Genomic DNA, 24,388 nt, shown 5'->3' with positions numbered 1-24,388 from the left:
CTAGCTGGGTTTGGCCTGGACATCACTGACCCCAACAGATTGACCTGGCTCCTTACAGCTCTCAGCACAGACTGACCCTCTCCTTTCACCCTGCTTGCACCTGCCTCCCAGCTTATAATAATAATAATTTATTATTTGTACCCTGCCCACCTGGCTGGGTTTCCCCAGCCACTCTGGGCGGCTTCCAACAAAGATTAAAAAATACATTAAAATGTCACACATTAAAAACTTCCCTAAACAGGGCCGCCTTCAGATGTCTTCTAAAAGTCAGGTAGTTATTTCCTTGACATCTGGTGGGAGGGCGTTCCACAGGGCAGGTGCCACCACCAAGAAGGCCCTGTAACTTGGCTTCTCGCAGTGAGGGAACTGCCAGAAGGCCCTCAGCACTGGACCTCAGCGTCCGGGCTGAACGATGGGGGTGGATACGCTCCTTCAGGTATACTGGGCCGAGGCCGCTTAGCTGACGAGATCCCCCAACATCCCAGTGGGAGCACAGAACCTTTTTCAAAGGAGCATGCAAGCGCCATCTTGTTTCAGAGAGACCTTTAATTGCAATGGGATCAGTTGCCTGAATCAGAAGCAGAGGAAGTTGCTGGCAAAGTTGGCTTCCATGGGGTTACGGTTCCTGGGCTGCACGAAACCGGAGCTGTAGTAACCCAAAGCTTCCGTTCCATGGAGGAATGCTCTTCATCTGGCTTTAGAGCTGGGAATCTTTTGGATACGAAGACGACGGGTGAGGTGGCGAACGTTGCCAAGACGTGGACCCTTCTTCTCCCCCTCTGCTTTCGGCGTTCCCCGTTGTCGGTGGCCTGACCCCAGCCGACGGCAGTCCAACCCCTGTCGTGGAAGTACTCGGTTGAGACAGCCACTGACGTGGCTGGCTTTGGGCCATGAAATCTAGCAGTTCGTCCAGGTTCTCCCGGGCGATGGAGATTCTCTCTCGGCTCTGTAGCATCAGGTAGGTTGGCAGATCCCTGAGGGAGGCGACGGAGGACAAATGAGAGTGGAGCTCTTCCATGTTCTGGTAGACCTGAGTCACTTTTTCCTGGAGGTGAGCGGGGAGCTCAGCGACGTGTGGCAGGAGATTGCGGTAGGTTGTGTACAACTCGTCGGCCAGGACCCGGGTCATGGTCAAAGCTTTCATCTCCAGTTGCTGAAAGAGGGTAGAGTAAGGTTACCAGGCATCCCCGTTTCCTAATAATAATAATAATAATAATAATAATAATAATAATAATAATAATAATAATAATAATTTATTTATACCCGGCTCATCTGGCTGAGTTTCCCCAGCCACTCTGGGCGGCTTCCAATCAAGTGTTAAAAACAATACAGCATTAAATATTAAAAACTTCCCTGAACAGGGCTGCCTTCAGATGTCTTTTAAAGATAGCTACTTATTTCCTTCACATCTGAAGGGAGGGCGTTCCACAGGGCGGGCACCACCACCGAGAAGGCCCTCTGCCTGGTTCCCTGTAACCTCACTTCTCGCAATGAGGGAACAGCCAGAAGGCCCACGGAGCTGGACCTCAGTGTCCGGGCTGAACGATGGGAGTGGAGATGCTCCTTCAGGTATATTGGGCCGTTTAGGGCTTTAAAGGTCAGCACCAACACTTTGAATTGTGCTCGGAAATGTACTGGGAGCCAATGCAGATCTCTCAGGACTGGTGTTATGTGGTCCCAGCGGCCACTCCCAGTCACCAGTCTAGCTACCGCGTTCTAGATTAGTTGTAGTTTCCGGGTCACCTTCAAAGGTATTCCCATGTAGAGCGCATTGCAGTAGTCCAAGTGGGAGATAACCAGAGCATGCACCACTCTGGTGAGACAGTCTGCGGGCAGGAAAGGTCTCATCCTGCGTACCAGATGGAGCTGGTAGACAGCTGCCCTGGACACAGAATTAACCTGCGCCTCCATGGACAGCCGTGAGTCCAAAATGACTCCCAGGCTGCGCACCTGGTCCTTCAGGGGCACAGTTACCCCATTCAGGACCAGGGAGTCCCCCACACCCACCTCCCCCTGTCCGCCAAGAACTTCTGTCTTGTCAGGATTCAACCTCAATCTGTTGGCCGCCATCCATCCTCCAGGCACTCACACAGGACCTTCACTGGTTCTGATTTGAAAGAGAGGCAGAGCTGGGTGTCATCTGCATACTGATGAACACCCAGCCCAAACCCCCTGATCATCTCTCCCAGCGGCTTCATATAGATATTAAAAAGCATGGGGGAGAGGACAGAACCCTGAGGCACCCCACAACTGAGAGCCCAGGGGTCTGAACACTCATCCCCCAACACCACTTTCTGGACACGGCCCAGGAGGACAGGGACTGTCCCCGGATTTACAAATCCGTCCCCATACAAAATCCTATCATTCCTATTGAAGTTGAAAAGTCTCCCCGGATTCATTGAAAAACATCTGGTAACCTTAAGATAGAGCCCTTTTTAAGTGGAGCAACAGTCCGCCATGGAGGAACAGAGAGAGCTTCACCTAACTAAGCCCAGTGGCATAGCAGGGGTTGCCGGTGCGTGGAGCCATGCGGAGGGAGGGAAACGGACGGAGGATGCATGTGCATTCAACTGCCTAATGGTGTCCACATCACGCAGGAGATCGCAGCCACAGAGATAAGAAATGAAGAGTCGTTCCATTGTCTGGAGAGTTCACTTCCTGGTTCACAGCTACGGAAGTGCACAGCTGTATTGAAATTCTGCACCCCTAACAATTTTGCGCCCCTGTGGCCCTCCCCACACTATGCCACTGAATGATGCCCGCCCCAACACTCCCAGGTTCTCCCCTTTGATTGGCCCTTCGTTCTCAGGCTCCACCTCTTATAACTCAGGAAGACGGCTTGCTCCCGTAATTCCACCCCTCGCCACTAGTGGCAGTGTGAGGTTGATAGTGCTTCTCAGCTTCCCCTTCCTAGAAGGGCTGTTTCTGCTGATGGCAACCCACTGGCCAATTTGCCCTTGAACATCTCCTTTCCTCACCAAGATACCTCAGGCATTAATGAGAGGGACTTGTGGACCACGCTGGGCTTCTGGGACGGAGCCTCCATCTTTGTATTCCACTGCGGCAAAATGTTTGACAAGCTTTCAGAGACCTTTTGGAAGCTGGATGGGCCCGGGCTCAGGGAGTGATCTAGCTGAGAGGGGGAATTGGGAGAGAGAGAGAGAGAGAGGAGGTTACTGCTGTGGCAAGACAAGGACGACTCTGGCTCGCAGAGAAATCCAATTACAGTGGTACCTCGGGATGCGAATGGCATCTGTTCTGGAGCCCCGTTCGCATCCTGAAGCGGATGTAACAAGTGACGGCGCGTCTGCGGGTCGCGTTTTGCCGCTTCCGCGCATGCGCGTGACATCATTTTGAGCATCTGCGCATGCGCAAGTGGTGAGACCCAGAAGTAACACGCTCCGTGCCACGGAGCGCAACTCGAACGCGCTCAACCCAAAGCACATTCAACCCAAGGTATGACTGTACTGTATTTTTCGCTCCATAAGGCACACCTTTTTCCTCCTAAAAAGTAAGGGGAAATGTCTGTGCGTCTTATGGAGCGAATGTGTGGTCAATCGCTGACTCTCTTTCTGACCCCAGCCCCTTGCGCAAGCCTCCATTTTTGAATGTTCTGCGGACGGAGACTGTTTTGTTTCCCCAGCGACATGACACCTGGAAGCATAGATTTGATCCAAGGTGGGAAGAGCGCACCCAATTATTCTCTCCGCAGTCTTTACAACCCTGGACAGCATTGTTTTTTCCCTGGCCGTGCAGCTCCCAAGCCACACACACAGACCATAAGTTAATACACTCTCCACAGCACAATGGTAAAATGCCATCAACAGGTCCTTTGAGAGGTTATTTTTCCGGAGGATTCTCAGAAAATATAACCTCTGCTGTGCTCTCTTCATCAGGTCTTTGCTGTTTTCTCCCCAGGTTAGGTCTTCTCTCAACTCCATTCCCAGAAATCGAAACACCGAGACCTGTTCCACACGTTTCCCTTCAACGGCGGAGAATTCGCAGCGAGCCACTAATGTTCAGCCTCACTTACCATGTTCAACACCTGATCGAGCCGCGAGAGCTGTTCGTTGGTGTTCTTACGGGTCGCTTTCAGCCGGTGCAGCACAAACCTGAAGGCCCGGTTTCTCAGCTGGGTGGAAAGGAAGTTGATCCTCATGAAGCAGCCCTCCTTGCAGAGGTCGTCTTTTGACGTGTCACGCTCTTCTTTCTTCCCGCCAGCGTCAGCTGAGAAAAACATGCAGATGCAATTATATTCGGCTCAGATTTGGACTGGCACTGCCCTTGGATCTACGGAAGCGGTCCAATCAAAGCTCTTAAGGCAAATTTTCTCTGTACCATTCTGTGTTCCCCCGGTAGAATTACGGATCTGGCGTAGGACACTTACCGTAATTTTTGCTCTATAAGACTCACTTTTTCCCTCCTAAAAAGTAAGGGGAAATGGCTACTGGATAAAAAAATAATATCCACGCAGGATTACAAACTGTTCTAACCAGCTTGTGGATACTATCAGAGGTCACAAAGAGAAAGGAAAAAATATATGAAAATAACAACAAGAGATGTGGAAAAACAATAAGAAAGGACTGGATAGTACTGTGAACATCATAAGGTTAGATTTGTGGACATTAAAGCAGTAATAAGAAGCAAGAAGACGATTGGATCCCCTTCGGAACTTGAAATATGGGTACCCCCAACAAAAACTTAAAATTCGGCTGTGTAATTTGGAATTTATGTAATTTGGTTTGATTTGATGTGATTGGTCGGTTAATAAAAAATTATTCTTAAAAATAAAAATAAAAAGTCAGGGAAAATGTGTGTGCATCTTATGGAGCGAATGCAGGCTGCACAGCTATCCCAGAAGCCAGAACAGGAAGAGGGATTGCTGCTTTCGCTGCGCAGCGATCCCTCTTGCTGTTCTGGCTTCTGAGATTCAGAATATTTTTTTTCTTGTTTTCCTCCTCCAAAAACTAGGTGCGTCTTATGGTCTGGTGCGTCTTATAGAGCGAAGAATACGGTAACTATTGACTTCGCCTAAACTCAAATCCCCCTGGTCTAATATCCCTAGTGCTGCAAAATTGTCACAAGAGCGCCTGGACTAAAATTATCTATCAAAAACTTCAGTCTTGTGGCTTATCACCACAACAGCTACTTGCTTTGGGTTACAGTAAAGCAAACAGTCTACCGTATTTTTCGCTCTATAAGACGCACCAGACCACAAGACGCACCTAGTTTTTGGAGGAGGAAAACAAGAAAAAAAATATTCTGAATCTCAGAAGCCAGAACAGCAAGAGGGATCGCTGCGCAGTGAAAGCAGCAATCCCTCTTGCTGTTCTGGCTTCTGGGATAGCTGCGCAGCCTGCATTCGCTCCATAAGACGCACACACATTTCCCCTTGCTTTTTAGGAGGGAAAAAGTGAGTCTTATGGAGCAAAAAATACGGTAATTTGTCAGCGCCTAAATGATATCGAGCATCAGAACAACATGGCCACACTAAGGAAATTTTGCCCGTGGTATGACTATTTTCCACCTCCCCATTTCGACTCTCTGCCACCCTATCTGCGTAACCTAGCAATTCTAAAAGATAGACGCGCTTTTACTCTTGCAAGATTGAATGTACTGCCCTCGGCTGGACTTGAGGGACGATTCTAACAGATTCCACACGAAAAACGCTTATGTCCCTGTGGAGATGGCAGTCCCGAATCAGTGGCGCATGCCCTTCTGGCTTGCGCTCTTTGTATAGACTTGAGGAATGAGATTATCACTCCTCTTTTATTGTCCATTCCGGGTTGCCCAACCACTGCCCCAAGATGAGAAGGCGACAGCAAAGGTTGCAAGGTTTTTAGCTGGGGCAATCAGAATAACATCCACTATTTGACTATTGATTCAAAACCCTAATTTTTTTTCTATATAATTGACTTTTTATTTCTATTCTTCATATATCGTATTGTCTCATTTATTTTATAGTATAGTATATTGAGTATTGCTTTCAAAAACGGTCTTGTTAGTAAAATTCTTGTTGAATTACTCTTTTAGGGGTTCTTTTTTCAAAGTCTGGAACGGATTAATCTGTTTTGCATTACAGTGGTACCTCTGGTTACATACTTAATTCGTTCCGGAGGTCCGTTCTTAACCTGAAACTGTTCTTAACCTGAAGCACCACTTTAGCTAATGGGGCCTCCTGCCACCGCTGCGCCGCCGGAGCACGATTTCTGTTCTCATCCTGAAGCAAAGTTCTTAACCCGGGGTACTATTTCTGGGTTAGCAGAGTCTGTAACCTGAAGTGTATGTAACCTGAAGCGTCTGTAACCCGATGTACCACTGTACTTTGTATGGGAAAGCACACCTTGGTTTTGAAAAAACTTTGGTTTTGGAGCAGACGTCCAGAATGAATTAAGTTTGAGAACCAAGGGACCACTGTATTCAGATAACAACGAGTACATGATATGCAACATTGCTTTAAAGTTAAACAAACAAAGAACCTTGGCTGCCAAAATGGTTGCCTATTTCTCACCGGCGCTGGTGTCTGGTAGAGGAAGATAATAATTCAGCCACTCCTCAGATTTCTCCAGGGCATGGTCGATGGTGTTTGCAAAGACCTTCCCAATTGGAGAGTCCACAAAAGAGTTGATGCTATTTGCCATGGAGGAAGTGCTGGCATCCTTGATCTGGGAGGCGATGTCTTCCATGGCGTCGTGAAACGTTTTGTCTTTTCCCCTCTGTTTGAGAGCGGCTGCTTTGGGCTTGAAGCGCGTCATGTCTGAAGGGGCTGGGTCCACCCTCGCAGGCAAGGCCTAGGAGGTGGAGAGACGTTAGGAGCAGGGATAATAATAATAATAATAATAATAATAATAATAATAATAATAATAATTTATTATTTGTACCCCGCCCATCTGGCTGGGTTTCCCCAGCCACTCTGGGCAGCTTCCATAGAAACCAAAGATACACTAAGATATCACAGATTAAAAACTTCCCTGAACAGGGCTGCCTTAAGATGTCTTCTGAATGTCAGGTAGTTATTTATCGCTTTGACATCTGATGGGAGGGCATTCCACAGGGCAGGAGCCACCACCGAGAAGGCCCTCTGCCTGGTTCCCTGTAGCTTTGCTTCTCGCAATGAGGGAACCGCCAGAAGGCCCTCGGAGCTGGACCTCAGGTGATGGGGGTGGAGACGCTCCTTCAGATATGCTGGACCGAGGCCGTTTAGGGCTTTAAAAGTCAGCACCATCACTTTGAATTGTGCTCGGAAATGTACTGGGAGCCAATGTAGGTCTTTCAAGACCGGTGTTATGTGGTCTCGGCGGCCGCCCCCAGTCACCAGTCTAGCTGCCGCATTCTGGATTAATTGCAGTTTCCGGCTCACCTTCAAAGGTAGCCCCACGTACAGGGACAGGGTTAGACAATATGGTGCCCTGAGCCATGACAAAAACTGGCCGCTCCTTCCCCAAATACTTCTTTATTTTCGCAATAATTCCAGTTGGTTTTTTAAATGGCTCTTCACAGTAGGTAAAGATAAAGATAAAGGGACCCCTGACCGTTAGGTCCAGTCGTGGCCGACTCTGGGGTTGCGGCGCTCATCTCGCTTTATTGGCCGAGGGAGCCGGCGTACAGCTTCCGGGTCATGTGGCCAGCAGGACTAAGCCGCTTCTGGCGAACCAGAGCAGCGCACGGAAACGCCGTTTACCTTCCCGCCAGAGCAGTACCTATTTATCTACTTGCACTTTGACGTGCTTTCAAACTGCTAGGTTGGCAGGAGCAGGGACCGAGCAACGGGAGCTCACCTCGTCGCGGGGATTCGAACCGCCGACCTTCTGATTGGCAAGTCTCTGTGGTTAAACCACAGTGCCACCCGCGTCCCATTTCCCAGTAGGTACCCATATAAATATAGGTATTATTATTATTATTATTATTATTATTATTATTATTATTATTTGCACCCCATTGGCTCAATGCCTTGTGCAGGGGAACCGCCCGAACCACCCTAAATCTGGTGCTGTTGAATGGAGGGTTTGTGAGTTCGCGCCACTGGGCGGTACAATTTGCAATCTTGACGGGAGGGAATTTCTTGTTTATTTTTTAAAAAATCAGTTTTTATTTGGAGTTTTCAACATAAAGTACAACAAAAGCGCAAACTCATCTAAAGAAGAGAAAGAGAAAAGAAGCAAAAAAACAAAGCAAAAGGAGGATAATAAAGGAGGCGGAAGAGAAGAGAGAAGAGGAGAAAAACAAACAAACAAACAAACAAACAAACAAACAAACAAACAGCCATCTACCACAATTATATCTTAACCCTTATTCCAAAGAAAGAAGAGTGATCCCTCCCAGCTCTCACCTGTTAAAGGTAAAGGTAAAGGGACCCCTGACCATTAGGTCCAGTCGTGGCCGACTCTGGGGTTGCTCATCTTGCTTTATTGGCCAAGGGAGCCGGCGTACAGCTTCCGGGTCATGTGGCCAGCATGACTAACCTGCTTCTGGTGAACCAGAGCAGCGCACGGAAATGCCGTTTACCTTCCCGCTGGAGCGGTACCTATTTATCTACTTGCACTTTGACGTGCTTTCGAACTGCTAGGTTGGCAGAAGCAGGGACCGAGCAATGGGAGCTCACCCCGTCACGGGGATTCAAACCGCCAACCTTCTGATCGGCAAGTCCTAGGCTCTGTGGTCTAACCCACAGCGCCACCCACATCCCTATTCCCCCCGTATCTGTACCTTGGTACTTGAACGGCTTGGCTCCCCAACAAATTGGCTCCCAGACATCGCAAACCCAGAAGTGAGTGTTCCGGTTTGCGAACCGCAGCCAATCGGAAGCCGCACCTTGGTTTTTGAACCATTTCGGGAGTCGGACGGACTTCCGGAACACATTACGTTCGAGAACCAAGGTACTGGGTCTAAATTGTTTTTTATAAGGGCAGTTGTTTTTAATTCTTACTTTCTCATATGTTTCAGAAAGTTGTTTGTTCGTTCTGCATTTGGACACCTTTGAAGACATAGCTCAGTTGGTTAGAGCGTGGTACTGATAACGGCAAGGTTGCAGGTTCAAATCCCCGTATGGGACAACTGCATATTTCTGCATTGCAGGGGGTGGGACTGGATTATCCTCAGGGTCCCTTCCAACTCTACGAATCTATGATTCTATATTATTACCAAATATTGCATGGTGGTTTCTGAGATCAAGGGAGCAGGGCTTTGTATCCTTGGATACAGGCTGAAACTTTCAAAACCGGTTTTGAAACTCAATTGGTTTTTTTGGTTTCTTAGACATCGTGAGCCGTGCCAGGGGTTAGGGCTATATAAAGGTAAAAAAGCAAAGGACCCCTGGATGGTTAAGTCCAGTCCAAGGTGACTATGGGGTTGCAGCGCTCATCTCGCTTTCAGGCCGTGGAAGCTGGCGTTTGTCCACAGACAGCTTTCCGGGTCATGTGGCCAGCAGGACTAAACCACTTCTGGAGCAACAGGACGGAAACCAGAGCGCACGGAAACGCTGTTTACCTTCCCGCCAGAGTGGTACCTATTTATCTACTTGCACTGGCGTGCTTTTGAACTGCTAGGTTGGCAGGAGCTGAGACAGAGCAACAGGAGCTCACTCCATCGTAGGGATTTGAACCACCGACCTTCTGATCGGCAAGCCCAAGAGGCTCAGTGGTTTAGACCAGAGCGCCACACGCTCCCCTTATACAATGGTTTTAACTGTCTCTATATGTGCAGTTTTTGAAATACAAGTTTTTGTTGTGAAATCGTTTTGAGATGCTTTATAGGAAGTGGTTTGTAGAAGAAATGGAACAATAAGAGTACTGTGCTCTAGCTGGCCAAAGACTACCTTAGTTTCCGTTTGGGTCACAATCTCCTTTCCTGAGCGGGAGGCCATGGGAGGTTCGTAGTTCCTTAGCGATGTTTCCTTAGAGACTTTCTCTGCGGCTGCTTCAGGCTGGAAGCGGAAAGGAATGAAAGGGGCAGCGCTGAAAAGGGGAGCTGAAAGCTGGGGGAAAGTCAAACTGTGGCACTCACAGCACCCAGATGCTGTGATGGCAACCAATTTGGAGGACTTAAAAGGGGAATTAGGCAAATTCATGGAGGGAGAGGAGGCTACTGGGACACAAATTCTGGGGTGTTGAAAACAGAATGGGTTTTCATGGGTGCACAAGGTAAACACACAAGCTGTTAACAGAGAAATCTGAGGGCTCCCTTGGACAAAAAACAAGGACACCAGCCAGGAATACCAGAGCAAAACAGCAGCCAGTAGGCTTGGTCTTGATTGAAGACTGTCGCGACAGGACTCCCACCTGCTACCAGGTGAAACAGGATGGAAGCCCCGAACAAAAGAGAACCCAAACTTTTATTAGCTGCTAATCCCCATGTTACACCCCCCAAACTACATCACTAATACATCACGGGTACATCATGAAAGGGGAGGTCTGGTGGCCGTAATCTGAGCATCCTGGACCCTGCCCCATGGTTCCCCTTGCCCTCCACCAAACATCCATCAAATGTAACAAAGGAGATATTTACATTTCCCTGTTTCCCAGCCAAGTGAATCACACCCTTTTGTCTTCATCTGGGTTTGTTATTTCTGGAATGGCTACCTGTCTGGCACTCAGGTATCAGGATGCCAGGGATTATCACTCAGGTGAGTAGCTGAGCTCACATGTCTATATGAATTTCTGAAGTTTTCCCAGTGAGCCAGTACAGAGATACCTTGATCAGGGAATTCTTACATTGGGTATTGTCCAGCAAAGGCCCTTTGAACAGATAGGAAGAAACCGTGATGAAGTGTTTTGTGGGGACAAATCACAAAAGTCACAAAAGTGATTGGCATGATCCTGGTAGTGGGCTGCATGTGCATGATATCTGCTGGAGGGGCAACCCCCCCCAACCTATACATAAATTCCTGCAACAATACGAAACATGTAAAACCATATATGAATTAGTACAGGGCAGCAACCCCAAAGCTATTTCGACTCTCTTGAACGACCCCAAATATTTCCCTGTAGTAGAAGGAAGTACTAAAAAAACCCAAAAAAAACAACCACCCTTGAATTTTGGGCCATGCTGGGAGTTCGTCTACTTAATAGAAATTATACATCGCTTGGTTGTTAACACCCTCAAAATGGTTTACAAAGAGAGAGAAAAACAATAAAACCATCAGTTAAAAACAGTTGAAAGCAACTATTTTGTTATGTACTGAAGTTCTCACCCTGGGCCAGCAGGGGGATACTGTAGATAGTTATGCAAAGGAAGGATCGAAAGTGACGTTCAGTGATTGGATAGTTTGTATGCAAATAAAGGATCGAAAGTGACATTCAGTGATTGGATAGTTTTAGAAAGTTGCAACAGTTACGTTGTTCTGGAGCTCTATATAAGCAGGCTAACTGAGCTCTTCAGTTCAGTTCTATTCTGGCCTCTGAATAAACAAGAGCTGTTTGAAGAATCGCTGTGACGTCTGATATGTTCGCCCACAACTTAACATATTTAAAACACATTGGGGGAGATAAACTAAGAACAGATTGAAACACACGTCCACACATCTGGGAAGTCTTGCCTAAACAAAAAGGTTTTTAGCAAGCACCGAAAATAGTACAGTGAAGGCGCTCAGCGTCAAGGGGCGGGGAGTTCCGAAGTGTAGCTGCTGGTGGACTAAAAGATCAACCAGAATCCAACAACATCGTAGGGGCCCAGATGTCCCCTATATATATCCTCATAGCTGTCAACTTACAGATTTGAAAATAAGGCATCAGCAGCCAAAATAAGGGATTTTGCTTAACTTATACATCAATCCGCCACTGATGGAGCCATGCTGCTTTTGCTGCGACTGACTGTGTTTTGCAGGGGACTAGATGACCCTAAGGGTCTACAACTCTGACCCAAAGAAGAGTGGGAGACAAAACTGATGAACGACATCGAGATGGCAAAGCTTCCAGGCAGAATTAGAAACCAGGAAGAGGACCTCTTTAATAAAGAATGGGGAAGGTTTATAATTTAGTTGAAAAGCTATTGTCAAGAGTTACATACATGGGTAGGATTGACAGAAGACTTGTAGTAAAAATTTGAACTATGGATGGACAAATGATTTATAAAAACAGAGTTATGAAAGGGATGCAGAGGGGGAAATCGCTACATTAAGATGCTGCACTGGTTGGAGGGGATGCTAAGCAGCACGTCGGGGCTGCCGTCGTCCTGGCGCAAGGAGTTCCATTGGCCCTTCCCCGCCGGAGAGGGAGGGAGACTCTCACCCATGTCGCCCAAGAGCCTGGCATGAAGCGGTTGCAGTGCCGCCGCGGCTGAAGCGCCGCCCTTCTGCGTCCCTCCCCATCCCCTCCTCTTCCTCCTCCCTCAGGCCGCCTCCTCAGCCGCTGCCGCGGCTGCCGCCTCTGGCTTCCCCTGGCAGCGCAGCAGAAGTCTCGCAAGACTTCCTGCCCACCGCCACCCGTCTCCTCAGGACACGCCCCTGAGGGGGGAAAGGGAGAGACGGAGACGTGGCAGCCCATGCGCGCTCTCTCTCTCGCGGCGGAGGACCCTGAGCCACTGCTTCCCTCCCGAGCCGAGTGAACATGAAACCTGGGAAATTTAAGGGACATCATCAATAAGGGACAGCAGCTGGACACGACGCTGGGATAAGGGAGTTTCCCGCCAAAGAAGGGACGGTTGACAGCTATGCTTATCCTTGCTCTATAACAGCATTTCCCAAAACTTGGTTCCCCAGCTGTTTTTGGACTACAACTCCCATCATCCCTGCACACTGGCCCTGCTAGATAGGGATGATGGGAGTTGTAGTCCAACAACAGCCGGAGACCCAAGTTTTGGGAAAACCTGCTCTAGAAGCACGCACCTTCCATAAATTAACAGGGCCTTGCCGCTCTGCTCCCCAGACCCCATTCTCTGGAAGGCAGGCAACCTGATAATACGGCACCTTTTCAGCTTTCGCTGCTACTTGAGAAAACATTCAGCAACCGCAAAGACCTGGGGACATTAAAAATAAATAAAGAAAGAATCACTCTTCACGTTCTCAGGAGCCTCGTTCACAGGAGTGACTCTCCTCTCTCCACGGAGAGCCAGCGTGGTGTAGTGGTTAAGAGTGGTAATCTGGGGAACCGGGTTCGATTCCCCGCTCCTCCACCTGCGGTTGCTGGGTGACCTTGGGCCAGTCACACTTCTCTGAAGTCTCTCAGCCCCACTCACCTCACAGAGCGTTTGTTGTGGGGGAGAAAGGGAAAGGAGAATGTTAGCCGCTTTGAGACTCCTTCGGGTAGTGATAAAGCGGGATATCAAATCCAAACTCTTCTTCTTCTTCTTCCTCCCTATCTCTACTCTGTGGAGATATAAAACCCACCTCAGGATTTCCTGAGGAGACTAAAACTGCCAGTTGGCGTTGCTCTCCAGACCAGTAGGGCTGATAGAAAAAGAAACATTTACTCGATGGGCAGTTTTTCCAAAGGCCCTTTGAGAGGATTCATTCCGGTCAAAACCAGCAGAAATAAAATGAGTTGTTGTTGCTGTTGCGTTTTCCTTCCTTTCCCCAGATTTCCCTCTGCAGCTTACTGTCTCTTGAAGAAGTAACAGACCTGATAAATAATATTTTTGGAAAAAAATGAATGATAAAAATACGGTACCTTTTCCACCGTCTGGAAAACCGAAAAGGCATTTGAGGCTGAAGCCCAGGGGACAAGTGGCTCTTCCTCTGATGTCTGCCGAGGGGGGGTCCTCGCTTTCTCTGCTTGCGGATCAGGGCCTGGCAGTGGCGGCTGGTGCGTGTCGGCTATTTCCGTGGGGGCTGCTAGCTGAGGTTCCTCCTCCCGTGGCTGTGGAACGACAGGCAACACTTGAGGGGATGGCGGCAGAGAACCATGCGACCCCCTCTCTGTTGGTGGAGTCAGCGGGGTCACCCTCTCCCTCTCTATAAGTGTCCTCTCGAATATCACCCACTCGCTCTCCAGAGGTGGCACTGGGGGAGTCATTCGCCCCCTCTGCGGGGGTGTCGGAGGGGGCACCCATTCCCTCTCTGGGGCTGTAAGAGGGGTCACCCACTCCCCTTCTGCTGGTGGCGGTGGTAGCATGGGTGCTGGCGGAGGTGAAGACGCCAGCACATATTCCTGCGAGCCCTTCTCTCCCGGTAAATTTTCTGCCGATGCTTCCTTCCATTCCTCATCTTCCTAGGGGAAAAGAAATCGCTTTTAGTATGGACTGGCACCGCAGAGCTTCTGAGCAAGGAGTTCAATAGAAGAGACAAGTTCTGTAGAAGAAATATCCTGGGAGCATACAGTAATTTTATTATTTATTCCCCGCCCATCTGGCTGGGTTTCCCCAGCCACTCCCCAGCAGAGTATTAAAAACACAATAGAACATCAAATGTTAAAAAAGGCCCAGTACAAGGCTTCCTTCAGGGGTCTTCTAAAAGGTAAAGGTACCCCCTGACCATTAGGTCCAGTCGTGGACCACTCTGGAGTTGCGAGCTCATCTTGCTCTATAGGCCGAGGGAGCCGGCGTACAGCTTCTGGGTCATGCGGCCATCATGACTAAGCCGCTTCTGGCGAACAAGAGCAGCGCACGGAAATGCCTTTTGCCTTCCCCGCCGGAGTGGTACCTATTTATCTACTTGCACTTTGAAGTGCTTTTGAACTGCTAGGTTGGCAGGAGCAGGGACCGAACAACGGGAGCTCATCCGTCGCAGGGATTTGAACTGCCGACCTTCTGATCGGCAAGTCCTAGGCTCTGTGGTTTAGACCACAGCACCACCTGCATCCCCAGATGTCTTCTAAGATAATTTCCTTGACATCAGGGCGTTCCATAGGGCAGGAGCCACTACTGAGAAGGCCCTCCGCCTGGTTCCCTATAACTTCACTTCTCACAGTGAGGGAACCGCCAGAAGGCCCTCGGAGCTGGACCTCAGTGCCCGGGCTAGACGATGGCGGTGGAGACACTCCTTCAGGTATACTGGGCCGCGTCCATTTAGGCCTTCAAAGGTCAGCACCAACACTTTGAATTGTGCTCGGAAACAGACTGGAAACCAGTGTATCTCCTTTAGAACCGGTGTTATATGATCTCGGCGGCCACTCCCAGTCCCCAGTCTAGCTGCCGCATTCTGGATTAGTTGTTCTCCACCTTCAAAGGCAGCCCCACGTAGAGCGCATGGCAGTAGTCCAAGCGGGAGATAACCAGAGCATGCACCGCTCTGGCAAGACAGTCTGCAGGCAGGGAGGGTCTCAGCCTGCCTAAATGTGAACCAAACCACATCCCTACCTGGTCCCCACTTAGCTGATTTTTTGAGAAAAACAGCGTACCTCCTCTGGCAATTCCTGGTGGGACGTTATATTATTTTGGGGAGCCCTGTAAGTGGCAAGTTGCTCTTCGAAGGACTGTCGCAGCCCGCTCCCTGGTCCCTCCTGAGAAAAGCTGTCTCCCAGTCCCGGGAACAGCTCATATTCTGATATCGTCATTTGCATCACCAGCTCATTCTCATTGGTGACCAGCAGCTCCTCTTCCTGTGAGGGCTGCCTCTCGAGTCTCGACTGAGCTTCTGTGGCTGCAGGGAAAGCATATTGTGTTATCATCCTTGCCCGCGAGCCCATCTTGGAGACGCCGCTTACCAGCTCCCCGTCTTCTACCCCCCATTTTTTTTATTACCGTATTTTTTGCCCTATAAGACTCACTTTTCCCCTCCTAAAAAGTAAGGGGAAATGTGTGTGCGTTTTATGGAGCGAATGCAGGCTGCGCAGCTATCCCAGAAGCCAGAACAGCAAGAGGGATTGCTGCTTTCACTGCGCAGCGATCCCTCTTGCTGTTCTGGCTTCTGAGATTCAGAATATTTTTTTTCTTGTTTTCCTCCTCCAAAAACTTGTGGTCTGGTGCGTCTTATAGAGCGAAAAATACGGAGGTTTTCACAATATTATAAACAAACAAACAAACACACAAAACAGACATAAACCATAGCCTTATTGAAAATTACAGTTACAGTGGTGCCCCACAAGACGAATGCCTCGCAAGACGAAAAACTCGCTAGACGAAAGGGTTTTCTGTTTTTTGAGGTGCTTCGCAAGACGAAATTCCCTATGGGCTTGCTTTGCAAGACGTTTCGTTCTTGCGAGTTCTTGCGAGTTTGTTTCCTTTTTCTTAAAGCCGCTAAGCCGTTAATAGCCGCTAAGCCGCTAAGCCGTTAATAGCCGCTAAACCGCTAATAGCCACTAAGCCGCTAATAGCCGTGCTTCGCAAGACGAAAAAACCGCAAGACGAAGAGACTCGCGGAACAGATTAATTTCATCTTGCGAGGCACCACTGTATTAACTTTGTTAAGTGACTTCCTTGCTTCCCCTTGGTTGAATTTCATTGCATGTCCTTTTAACGGTTTTCCAAATCCCAATTTTACTTAAACATTAACATCCTTAGATCTTCACCTTACGGAATTAAACATATTAATTCATCCCTTAACATAAGTAAAATCCTAAGCCCATTAAGTACCTGTAAGCTATTTTCAGTTAATTTAACTTAACAAATCGAACTAGATAATAATTAAATTTACAGTGGTACCTCGCAAGACGAATGCCTCGCAAGACAAAAAACTTGCTAGACGAAAGGTTTTCCGTTTTCGAGTTGCCTCGCAAGACGAATTTCCCTATGGGCTTGCTTCGCAAGACGAAAACGTCTCGCAACTTTGTTTCCTTTGTCTAAATAATAATTCGCAAGACGAAAAATTCGCTAGACGACAAAACTTGCGGAACGAATTAATTTCGTCTTGCGGGGCACCACTGTATTCCATTCTTCCTGATACTCCTCCTCCTTCTGGTCGTGGACTCTTCCGGTTACGTCGGCTAGCTCCGAAAAATCCATCATCTTACCAGCTCCCCATCTTCGCTCACCTGCCAGTCTGGTTGGTACTCACTTAAATACCTCCCGGTAGAGGGTGCGAGGCTGTTGCTCTTGATGGTGGTAGAAATCCTCCGGATGGCTTCATCAGGGACACACAGAATGCTGCTTGTGGTGTGAGGGTTTGTCGTCTCCGGAGGCCAGCTTGGGTTGTGGAGGGTAGTATCTGAAAGCTGAGGAACAAGGGGTGGGGAGGTTGGTTTGCACAGTCGCCAAACAACCTGTTATGTACTGAAGTTCTCACCCTGGGCCAGCAGGGGGATACTGTAGATAGTTATGCAAATAAGGGATCGAAAGTGAGGTTCAGTGATTAGATAGTTACAGAAAGTTGCTACAGTTACGTTGTACTGGAGCTCTATATAAGCAGGCTGGCTGAGCCCTTCAGCTCAGTCCTCTATGTACAGTGGTACCTCGGGTTAAGTACTTAATTCGTTCTGGAGGTCCGTTCTTAACCTGAAACTGCTCTTAACCTGAAGCACCACTTTAGCTAATGGGGGCCTCCCGCTGCCGCTGTGCCGCCGGAGCACGATTTCTGTTCTCATCCTGAAGCAAAGTTCTTAACCTGAAGCACTATTTCTGGGTTAGCGGAGTCTGTAACCTGAAGCATATGTAACCTGAAGCGTATGTAACCCGAGGTACCACTGTACTGTTGCTTTGTTTTTTATCTTATATTTTGGAAATGTACATCCAGTTTCTTTTTCCTTGAATTTTTTTTGGGGCCCCCAAGAGAGTGGGGCCCTAAGCTATAGCTTGTTTAGCTTATATGTAAATCCGGCACTGGCTCCACCTGTTGGATTTCTGCCCAGAAAATACGACAGAAGCAGGGAAAGTGCTTCCATGTGGGAAAACAGGCGCCGCTAAGGGATTCCTGTGTGCGAACAACTCGGCGGTCCATCACAGTTCTGACTTCGCTCATTGGCTGCGCTCCATTTCCCTGAGGTTTAAACTTTGGCAAAAAAGCACACACACACCCCACAAGCATAGCTGGGGCTATTATGGGATTGCTCAGAGTCCAGGGCCCTAGGCTGGGAACACCAGCGAAGGAGGCTGTGGGTGACCACAAATGATGGTTTGGCGACCCCTGGTGTTCTCAAATAACGAGCCATAGGGACCAAGTGGTCTGATTTGGCTCCCTATTTTCAGAAGGGAAAGTACAGTGGTAAAGGTAAAGGGACCCCTGGCCATTAGGTCCAGTCGTGACCAACTCTGGAGTTGCGGCGCTCATCTCGCTTTATTGGCCGAGGGAGCCGGTGTGCAGTTTCCGGGTCATGTGGCCAGCAGGACTAAGCCGCTTCTGGCGAACCAGAGCAGCGCACGGAAATGCCATTTACCTTCCCGCTGGCGTGGTACCTATTTATCTACTTATACTTTGACGTGCTTTTGAACCTCTAGGTTGGCAGGAGCAGGGACCGAGAAACGGGAGCTCACCCCGTCGCGGGGATTCAAACTGCTGATCTTCTGATCGGCAAGTCCTAGGCTCTGTGGTTTAACCCACAGCGCCACCCATGTCCTTGGTTCCGGAGGTCCGTTCTTAACCTGAAACTGTTCTTAACCTGAAGCACCACTTTAGCTAATGGGGCCTCCTGCTGCCGCCGTGCCGACGGAGCACGATTTCTGTTCTCATCCTGAAGCAAAGTTCTTAACCTGAAGCACTATTTCTGGGTTAGCGGAGTCTGTAACCTGAAGCATATGTAACCCGAGGTACCACTGTATTGTGACGTACAAACCTCATCCTCTTGCGTCCTCGTGCTAGGTGTGTTGATTGAAGGGTCCTTTGATGCTGGAGTCACATGATGTTCGTCCGATGAGCTAACTAGACCCAAAGCACGGAACAAATTAAAGGGCTCCACTATCCCGTTTTTGCCTCCTGATAAGAATCGCTTGCAAAAGCTAACGTGCGGAACTGGGTTTAAGTTTGGGGATAGGAGAAAGGAAGAGAACCAAAACGGCACGTCTATCTCGAGGGCTGGAATTTCCTGGATATAAGGTAAAGGTACCCCTGCCCGTACAGGCCAGTCTTGGCAGACTCTAGGGTTGTGCGCCCATCTCACTCAAGAGGCCGGGGGCCAGCGCTGTCCGGAGACACTTCCGGGTCATGTGGCCAGCGTGACAAGTGCATCTGGCGAACCAGAGCCACACACGGAACGCCGTTTACCTTCCCGCTAGTAAGCGGTCCCTATTTATCTACTTGCACCCGGGGGTGCTTTCGAACTGCTAGGTTGGCAGGTGCTGGGACCGAACAACGGGAGCGCACCCCGCCGCGGGGATTCGAACTGCCGACCTTTCGATCGGCAAGCCCTAGGCGCTGAGGCTTTTACCCACAGCGCCACCAGCGTCCCTTTCCTGGATATAACCCCCCCCCCAAAAGCTCAACTTTGGCCAAAAATGTCCCGATTTTCACTTTTTGTAATATGGCGAGCCTATCTGTCCCTAACTCTGAAGCCGGACATCTTTGAATGGATACTTCTCATTGCTCTTCCTCGCTTGAATCCTGACTCCCACCTCTTCCCTCGAGGCCAGTACCAGACTGCTTTTACTCTGTAAAAGAGACCGGCCCCCTCGGTGTGGGGTTTAAATCTTAGCCCATGCCAGAAACCTCCAAGCGAGTTGCAGTTTGCGCCACGAGGCAGGTGCTGGTGATTTCAAGCCCCACCTTGGGCAAAAGATTTCTGCTTTGCGGGGGGGCTGGACCAAACGCTACCTCGTGGTCCTTTCCAACTCCACAATTCGATATTTCTTTTATTCTTAAGAGGGGAACTGTGGGGATAAAGAAGTGGGGATCCTGTACCGGGAAGTCTAAAGGAAGAAGACAAGACGTTATATTTACACGCAACAGTAGCCGCAAGGCTACTGATTGCGAAAAAATTGGAAAAGTGGTATTATACCAACAAAAACAGAGTGGCTTCCCAAATTAATGGAGTATTACAATATATCCAAAACAATGGGAGAAATTGGAAGGATGTCAAAGGAGAAGATAGACAGGGACTGGAAGGTGCCCCGCAAGACGAATGCCTCGCAAGACGAAAAACCCGCTAGGCGAAAGGGTTTTCCGTTTTTGAGTTGCTTCGCAAGACGATTTTCCCTATGGGCTTGCTTCGCAAGACGAAACGTCTTGCGAGTCTTGCGATTTTCCCCCCGCTCCCCCCCCTTTTTCTAAGCCGCTAAGCCGCTAATAGCCTTTTAGCAGTTAAGCCGCTAAGCCTTTAATAGCCCCTAAGCTGCTAAACCGCTAATAGCGCTAAGCTGCTAATAGGGTTGCTTCGCAAGACGAAAAAACCGCTAGACGAAGAGACTCGCGGAACGGATTCTTTTCGTCTTGCGAGGCACCACTGTACTTGCAAAACCATATTGAAAAATCAGAACTCCTATTAAAATAAACAAGTTCCGTTTTAAATACTGAAATACTAAATAAGACGGATAACAATGTGTGACAGAAAAAGGAGTATGAAATTAGGTTAAAGGTGTGTGAAAGAAAGTAATAGAATTGGAAAGAAATTGCAATTGAGTAGATTGGAAGTCTAACACAAAGGTGGGGTGAGGGGTGGTGGATGGGAAAAGGAATTATCTGTGGGACTGAGTGTAATTTTAAAAAGGAGAAGTGGGGAGGCAGCACAGCAAGGACGTATCCCTTTCCCAGACTGTTAGAGGTATTTCTGGGGGTGGGGTGGGGGGAATCTGGAAGGTAAAAAGCAGATTCGACAGGTAGGTGCATCTAGAAGGCTAGACACAGAGTTGGTTCCAGGCCTGTCACTTCTCACAGTGAGGGACCCGCCAGAAGGCCCTGGGAGCTGGACCTCAGTGTCTGGGCAGAATGATGGGGGTGGAGACGCTCCTTCAGGTATATTGGGCCGAGGCCGTTTAGGTCAGCACCAACACTTTGAATTGTGCTCGGAAACATACTGGAAACCAGTGTATCTCCTTTAGGACCGGTGTTATATGATCTCGGCGGCCGCCCCCAGTCACCAGTCTAGCTGCCACATTCTGGATTAGTTGCAGTTTCCGGGTCACCTTCAAAGGTAGCCCCATGTAGAGCGCGTTGCAATAGTCCAAGCGGGAGATAACCAGAGCATGCACCACTCTGGCGAGACAGTGTGTGGGCAGGGAGGGTCTCAGCCTGTGTAAGGTAAAGGTAAAGGGACCCCTGACCATTAGGTCCAGTCGTGACCGACTCTGGGGTTGCGGCGCTCATCTCGCTTTATTGGCCGAGGGAGCCGGCGTACAGCTTCCGGGTCATGTGGCCAGCATGACTAAGCCGCTTCTGGCGAACCAGAGCAGCGCACGGAAACGCCGTTTACCTTCCCGCCAGAGCGGTACCTATTTATCTGCTTGCACTTTGACGTGCTTTCGAACTGCTAGGTTGGCAGGAGCAGGGACCGAGCAACGGGAGTTCACCCCGTTGCGGGGATTCGAACCGCCGACCTTCTGATCGGCAAGTCCTAGGTTCAACATCAACTATCCTATAATTCAGAGAGAGACAGAGACAGACAGAGAGAGAGAGAGAGAGAGAGAGAGAGAGAGGGATGCCAGCCTGCTGTCCTACTCACTATCTGCCATGATCTCGGCCCAATTGGCAGGGCGCAAATCATGGCATCACCAAGGCAACGTCATTTCCCATGCAGGCAGGAGACCTGCAGCCTCCCCGCTGAGGAGCGCCACACCTCAGCTTCCCCCACCATTCCATCCATTCCCCCTTGTGATGCGGTGTGACGTCATAGGTGTGACGTCACAGATCAGGCGCTGGGCCCCTGCTCTCCCTTCCAAGGGGGCGCTTTGGAACCGTCACAACCGCAAAGCAAAGGGTAGGTAACCCACAGGGCTTGGAACGGCACCATTTCCAGAAGACCAGTCTGTCTTGGGGCCACCTGTTTATTCAGCGTTGCGAAGACAGGCAGAATGCCAACTTATTTTGCCTGCTTCTGTCTTCCCTCAGCTGCCAAAAACGCGGTTGCTTTGTTCGGCCAGGCTGAAACTGCCCCGGGGGCAAGGAACTACAGTGGTACCTTGGGTTAAGAACTTAATTCGTTCTGGGGGTCCGTTCTTAAGCTGAGGTACCACTTTAGCTAATGGGGCCTCCCACTGCTGCCACACGATTTCTGTTCTCATCCTGAAGCAAAGTTCTTAACCCAAGGTAATATTTCTGGGTGAGCGGAGTCTGTAACCTGAAGCGTCTGTAACCCGAGGTACCACTGTCCTTGCGTAAATTTCTTTTGTGGGGAGCATTTAAGTGTCAAAATCCCCACATATTTTGGATTAGCAAAACGCCCACCAAATGAACCACATGTATGTTATGTTAGACAAAGAGGAACTCAACTCTGCTTCCGTGTTTCAAACTCCCATGGGACATTCAGTCTCCCAATGCCTTCGTCCCCAAAAGCAGGAATCAAAAGGAAATTCCTTGGGTATATTTTTCTTCGTCCCAGTTTCCCATCCCATAGGAGCTAGAGGTCCTCTACATGCTAAAGCTGCTTTCCGGAATCAGTTGATACACAGGATGAGACCCTCCCTGCCCGCAGACTGTCTGGCCAGAGTGGTGCATGCTCTGGTTATCTCCCGCTTGGACTACTGCCATGCGCTCTATGTGGGGCTACCTTTGAAGGTGACCCAGAAATGACAACTAATCCAGAATGCGGCAGCTAGACTGGTGACTGGCTGCCGAGACCATATAACACCGGTTCTGAGAGATCTGCATTGGCTCCCAGTACGTTTCTGAGCACAATTCAAAGTGTTGGTGCTGACCTTGAAAGCCCTAAACTGCCTTGGCCCAGTATATCTGAAGGAGCGTCTCCACCCCCATCGTCCAGCCTGGACACTGAGGTCCAGCTCCATGGGCCTTCTGGCGGTTCCCTCCCTGCGAGAAGCAAAGCTACAGGGAACCAGGCAGAGGGCCTTCTTGGTGGTGGCGCCTGCCCTGTGGAACGTCCTCCCATCAGATGTCAAGGAAATAAACAGCCACCTGGCTTTTAGAAGGCATTTTAATGTTTGGTGCTTTATCGTGTTTTTAATTTTCTGTTGGGAGCCGCCCAGAATGGCTGGGGAGGCCCGGCCTTATTATTATTGAATTATCACTATTATTAATGACTGTGATAGGTTACATCACCATGGGTAAAACAACTCAAATGGAAGAATTCAGTAGGCCAGCACTTCTTATGCTATGGTCTATGGGAGTCTGTAATCTGGGCAAATCCCCACCACAATGCAATAAACAGTATGCAAAAATGTTGTGTATTTACGCCCATTGCTTTGGTGAGGGTGGGGTCGCTCGCTTTCATCAGATTCCCAAAGGGGTCAGTGTCCTTAAAAAGGTTAAGAGTCACTGAATAAGAGATTTTTATGGGGGGTGGGGTTTTTGTCCCAGTGCATTATGGACAATTCTGTATCTCAGGCCTCCTGAGTTCAGTGGTACCTCGGGTTAAGTACTTAATTTGTTCCGGAGGTCCGTTATTAACCTGAAACTGTTCTTAACCCGAAGCACCACTTTAGCTAATGGGGCCTCCCGCTGCTGCCGCGCCACCGGAGCACGATTTCTGTTCTCATCCTGAAGCAAAGTTCTTAACCTGAAGCACTATTTCTGGGTTAGCAGAGTCTGTAACCTGAAGCGTCTGTAACCTGAAGCGTCTGTAACCTGAGGTACCACTGTACTGCACTCCTCAGCAGCCGTGCTCCACACACAGGGATGGGAAGAAAGTCAATACTATCCCATATTTCAAGTTCACACTTACCCCAAACTGAAACGCAGACCTCTTTCAAAACTCACACTTCTCTGAATTTTGCAATGCCGTTCTCCAGACATATACCTCTGGTTACAAACTTAATTCGTTCCGGAATCCATTCTTAACCTGAGGTACCACTTTAGCTAATGGGGCCTCCCGCTGCTGCCGCTGCGCGATTCCTGTTCTCCTCCTGGGTCAAAGTTCTTAACCCGAGGTACTACGTCCGGGTTAGCGGAGTCTGTAACCTGAAGTGTTTGTAACCCGAGGTACCACTGTTATGTGTTGCAATATACCGTACTAGGGTCAAGTATGCATAAAAATGCATATGAGCGAAAACGACATTTAAGAAGGCATCCGTTTTACACCCGCGAGCCTTGCTTTTCACAGAATGTGCATGTTAGGCAGAACTGCGTACAAAAGCGTGAAAATTGGGAGAAACGCGCCAACGAACTTTCAGGAGGACCTTAACGGAAAGATCCACAAAACTGAAGTGGAAACTGCGAACTGAAGGTTGGGGAAATTTCAACCAGAAACCCAAATGGGTGAATTCACACGCCCCAGTGAGTTGTTTTCGACTGCTGGGAATGTGCTCCTGAACTCTTGAGAACGCACCTTGCTTAACTTGGATGGAGGCGTGTGTATGCAGGAAAGGTTTGCATACCTTGAACGTATAAGAGGTCCAGAGTCACATTCTGCCCACCTGGGACTAACTTATACGGCTCCTGGAAAGTTGCCCATGGCCAGGACACAAATGGAACTTCGCGACTGAAGAAGATGCCCCATGCCTGGTCTTTGTGGGAAGGTAAAGGTAAAGGACCCCTGACCATTAG

The 24,388-nt window shown here is 49.1% G+C and overlaps 1 protein-coding gene across 2 annotated transcripts; it reads right to left on the bottom strand.

Annotated features, from left to right (window-relative positions):
* Positions 1-391: 391 nt before the first annotated feature.
* LOC114588461 (uncharacterized) lies at positions 392-22,452 on the bottom strand. 2 transcript variants are annotated; one of them, XM_028713773.2, is made up of 10 exons: positions 21,393-22,452; positions 18,576-18,661; positions 16,865-17,021; positions 15,270-15,511; positions 13,602-14,141; positions 9,815-9,922; positions 6,512-6,791; positions 4,034-4,227; positions 2,987-3,133; positions 392-1,153 (listed from the first exon to the last, which is right to left on the bottom strand). In XM_028713773.2, the coding sequence occupies exons 1-10, from the start codon at positions 21,400-21,402 to the stop codon at positions 698-700; spliced, it is 2,220 nt and encodes a 739-aa protein (XP_028569606.2). In that variant the 5' UTR covers positions 21,403-22,452; the 3' UTR covers positions 392-697. The 2 variants fall into 2 exon arrangements, with proteins under 2 accessions (XP_028569606.2, XP_077778029.1); XM_077921903.1 differs by having other exon boundaries at positions 1,010-1,153; positions 2,979-3,133.
* Between the last annotated feature and the right edge of the window lie 1,936 nt (positions 22,453-24,388).

The sequence above is a fragment of the Podarcis muralis genome, chromosome 18 (genome assembly GCF_964188315.1).
Source record: "Podarcis muralis chromosome 18, rPodMur119.hap1.1, whole genome shotgun sequence".
Lineage (NCBI taxonomy): Eukaryota > Metazoa > Chordata > Lepidosauria > Squamata > Lacertidae > Podarcis > Podarcis muralis.
Note: the sequence above shows the minus strand (reverse complement) of the source record. Positions and strands in the feature narration are given on the sequence as shown.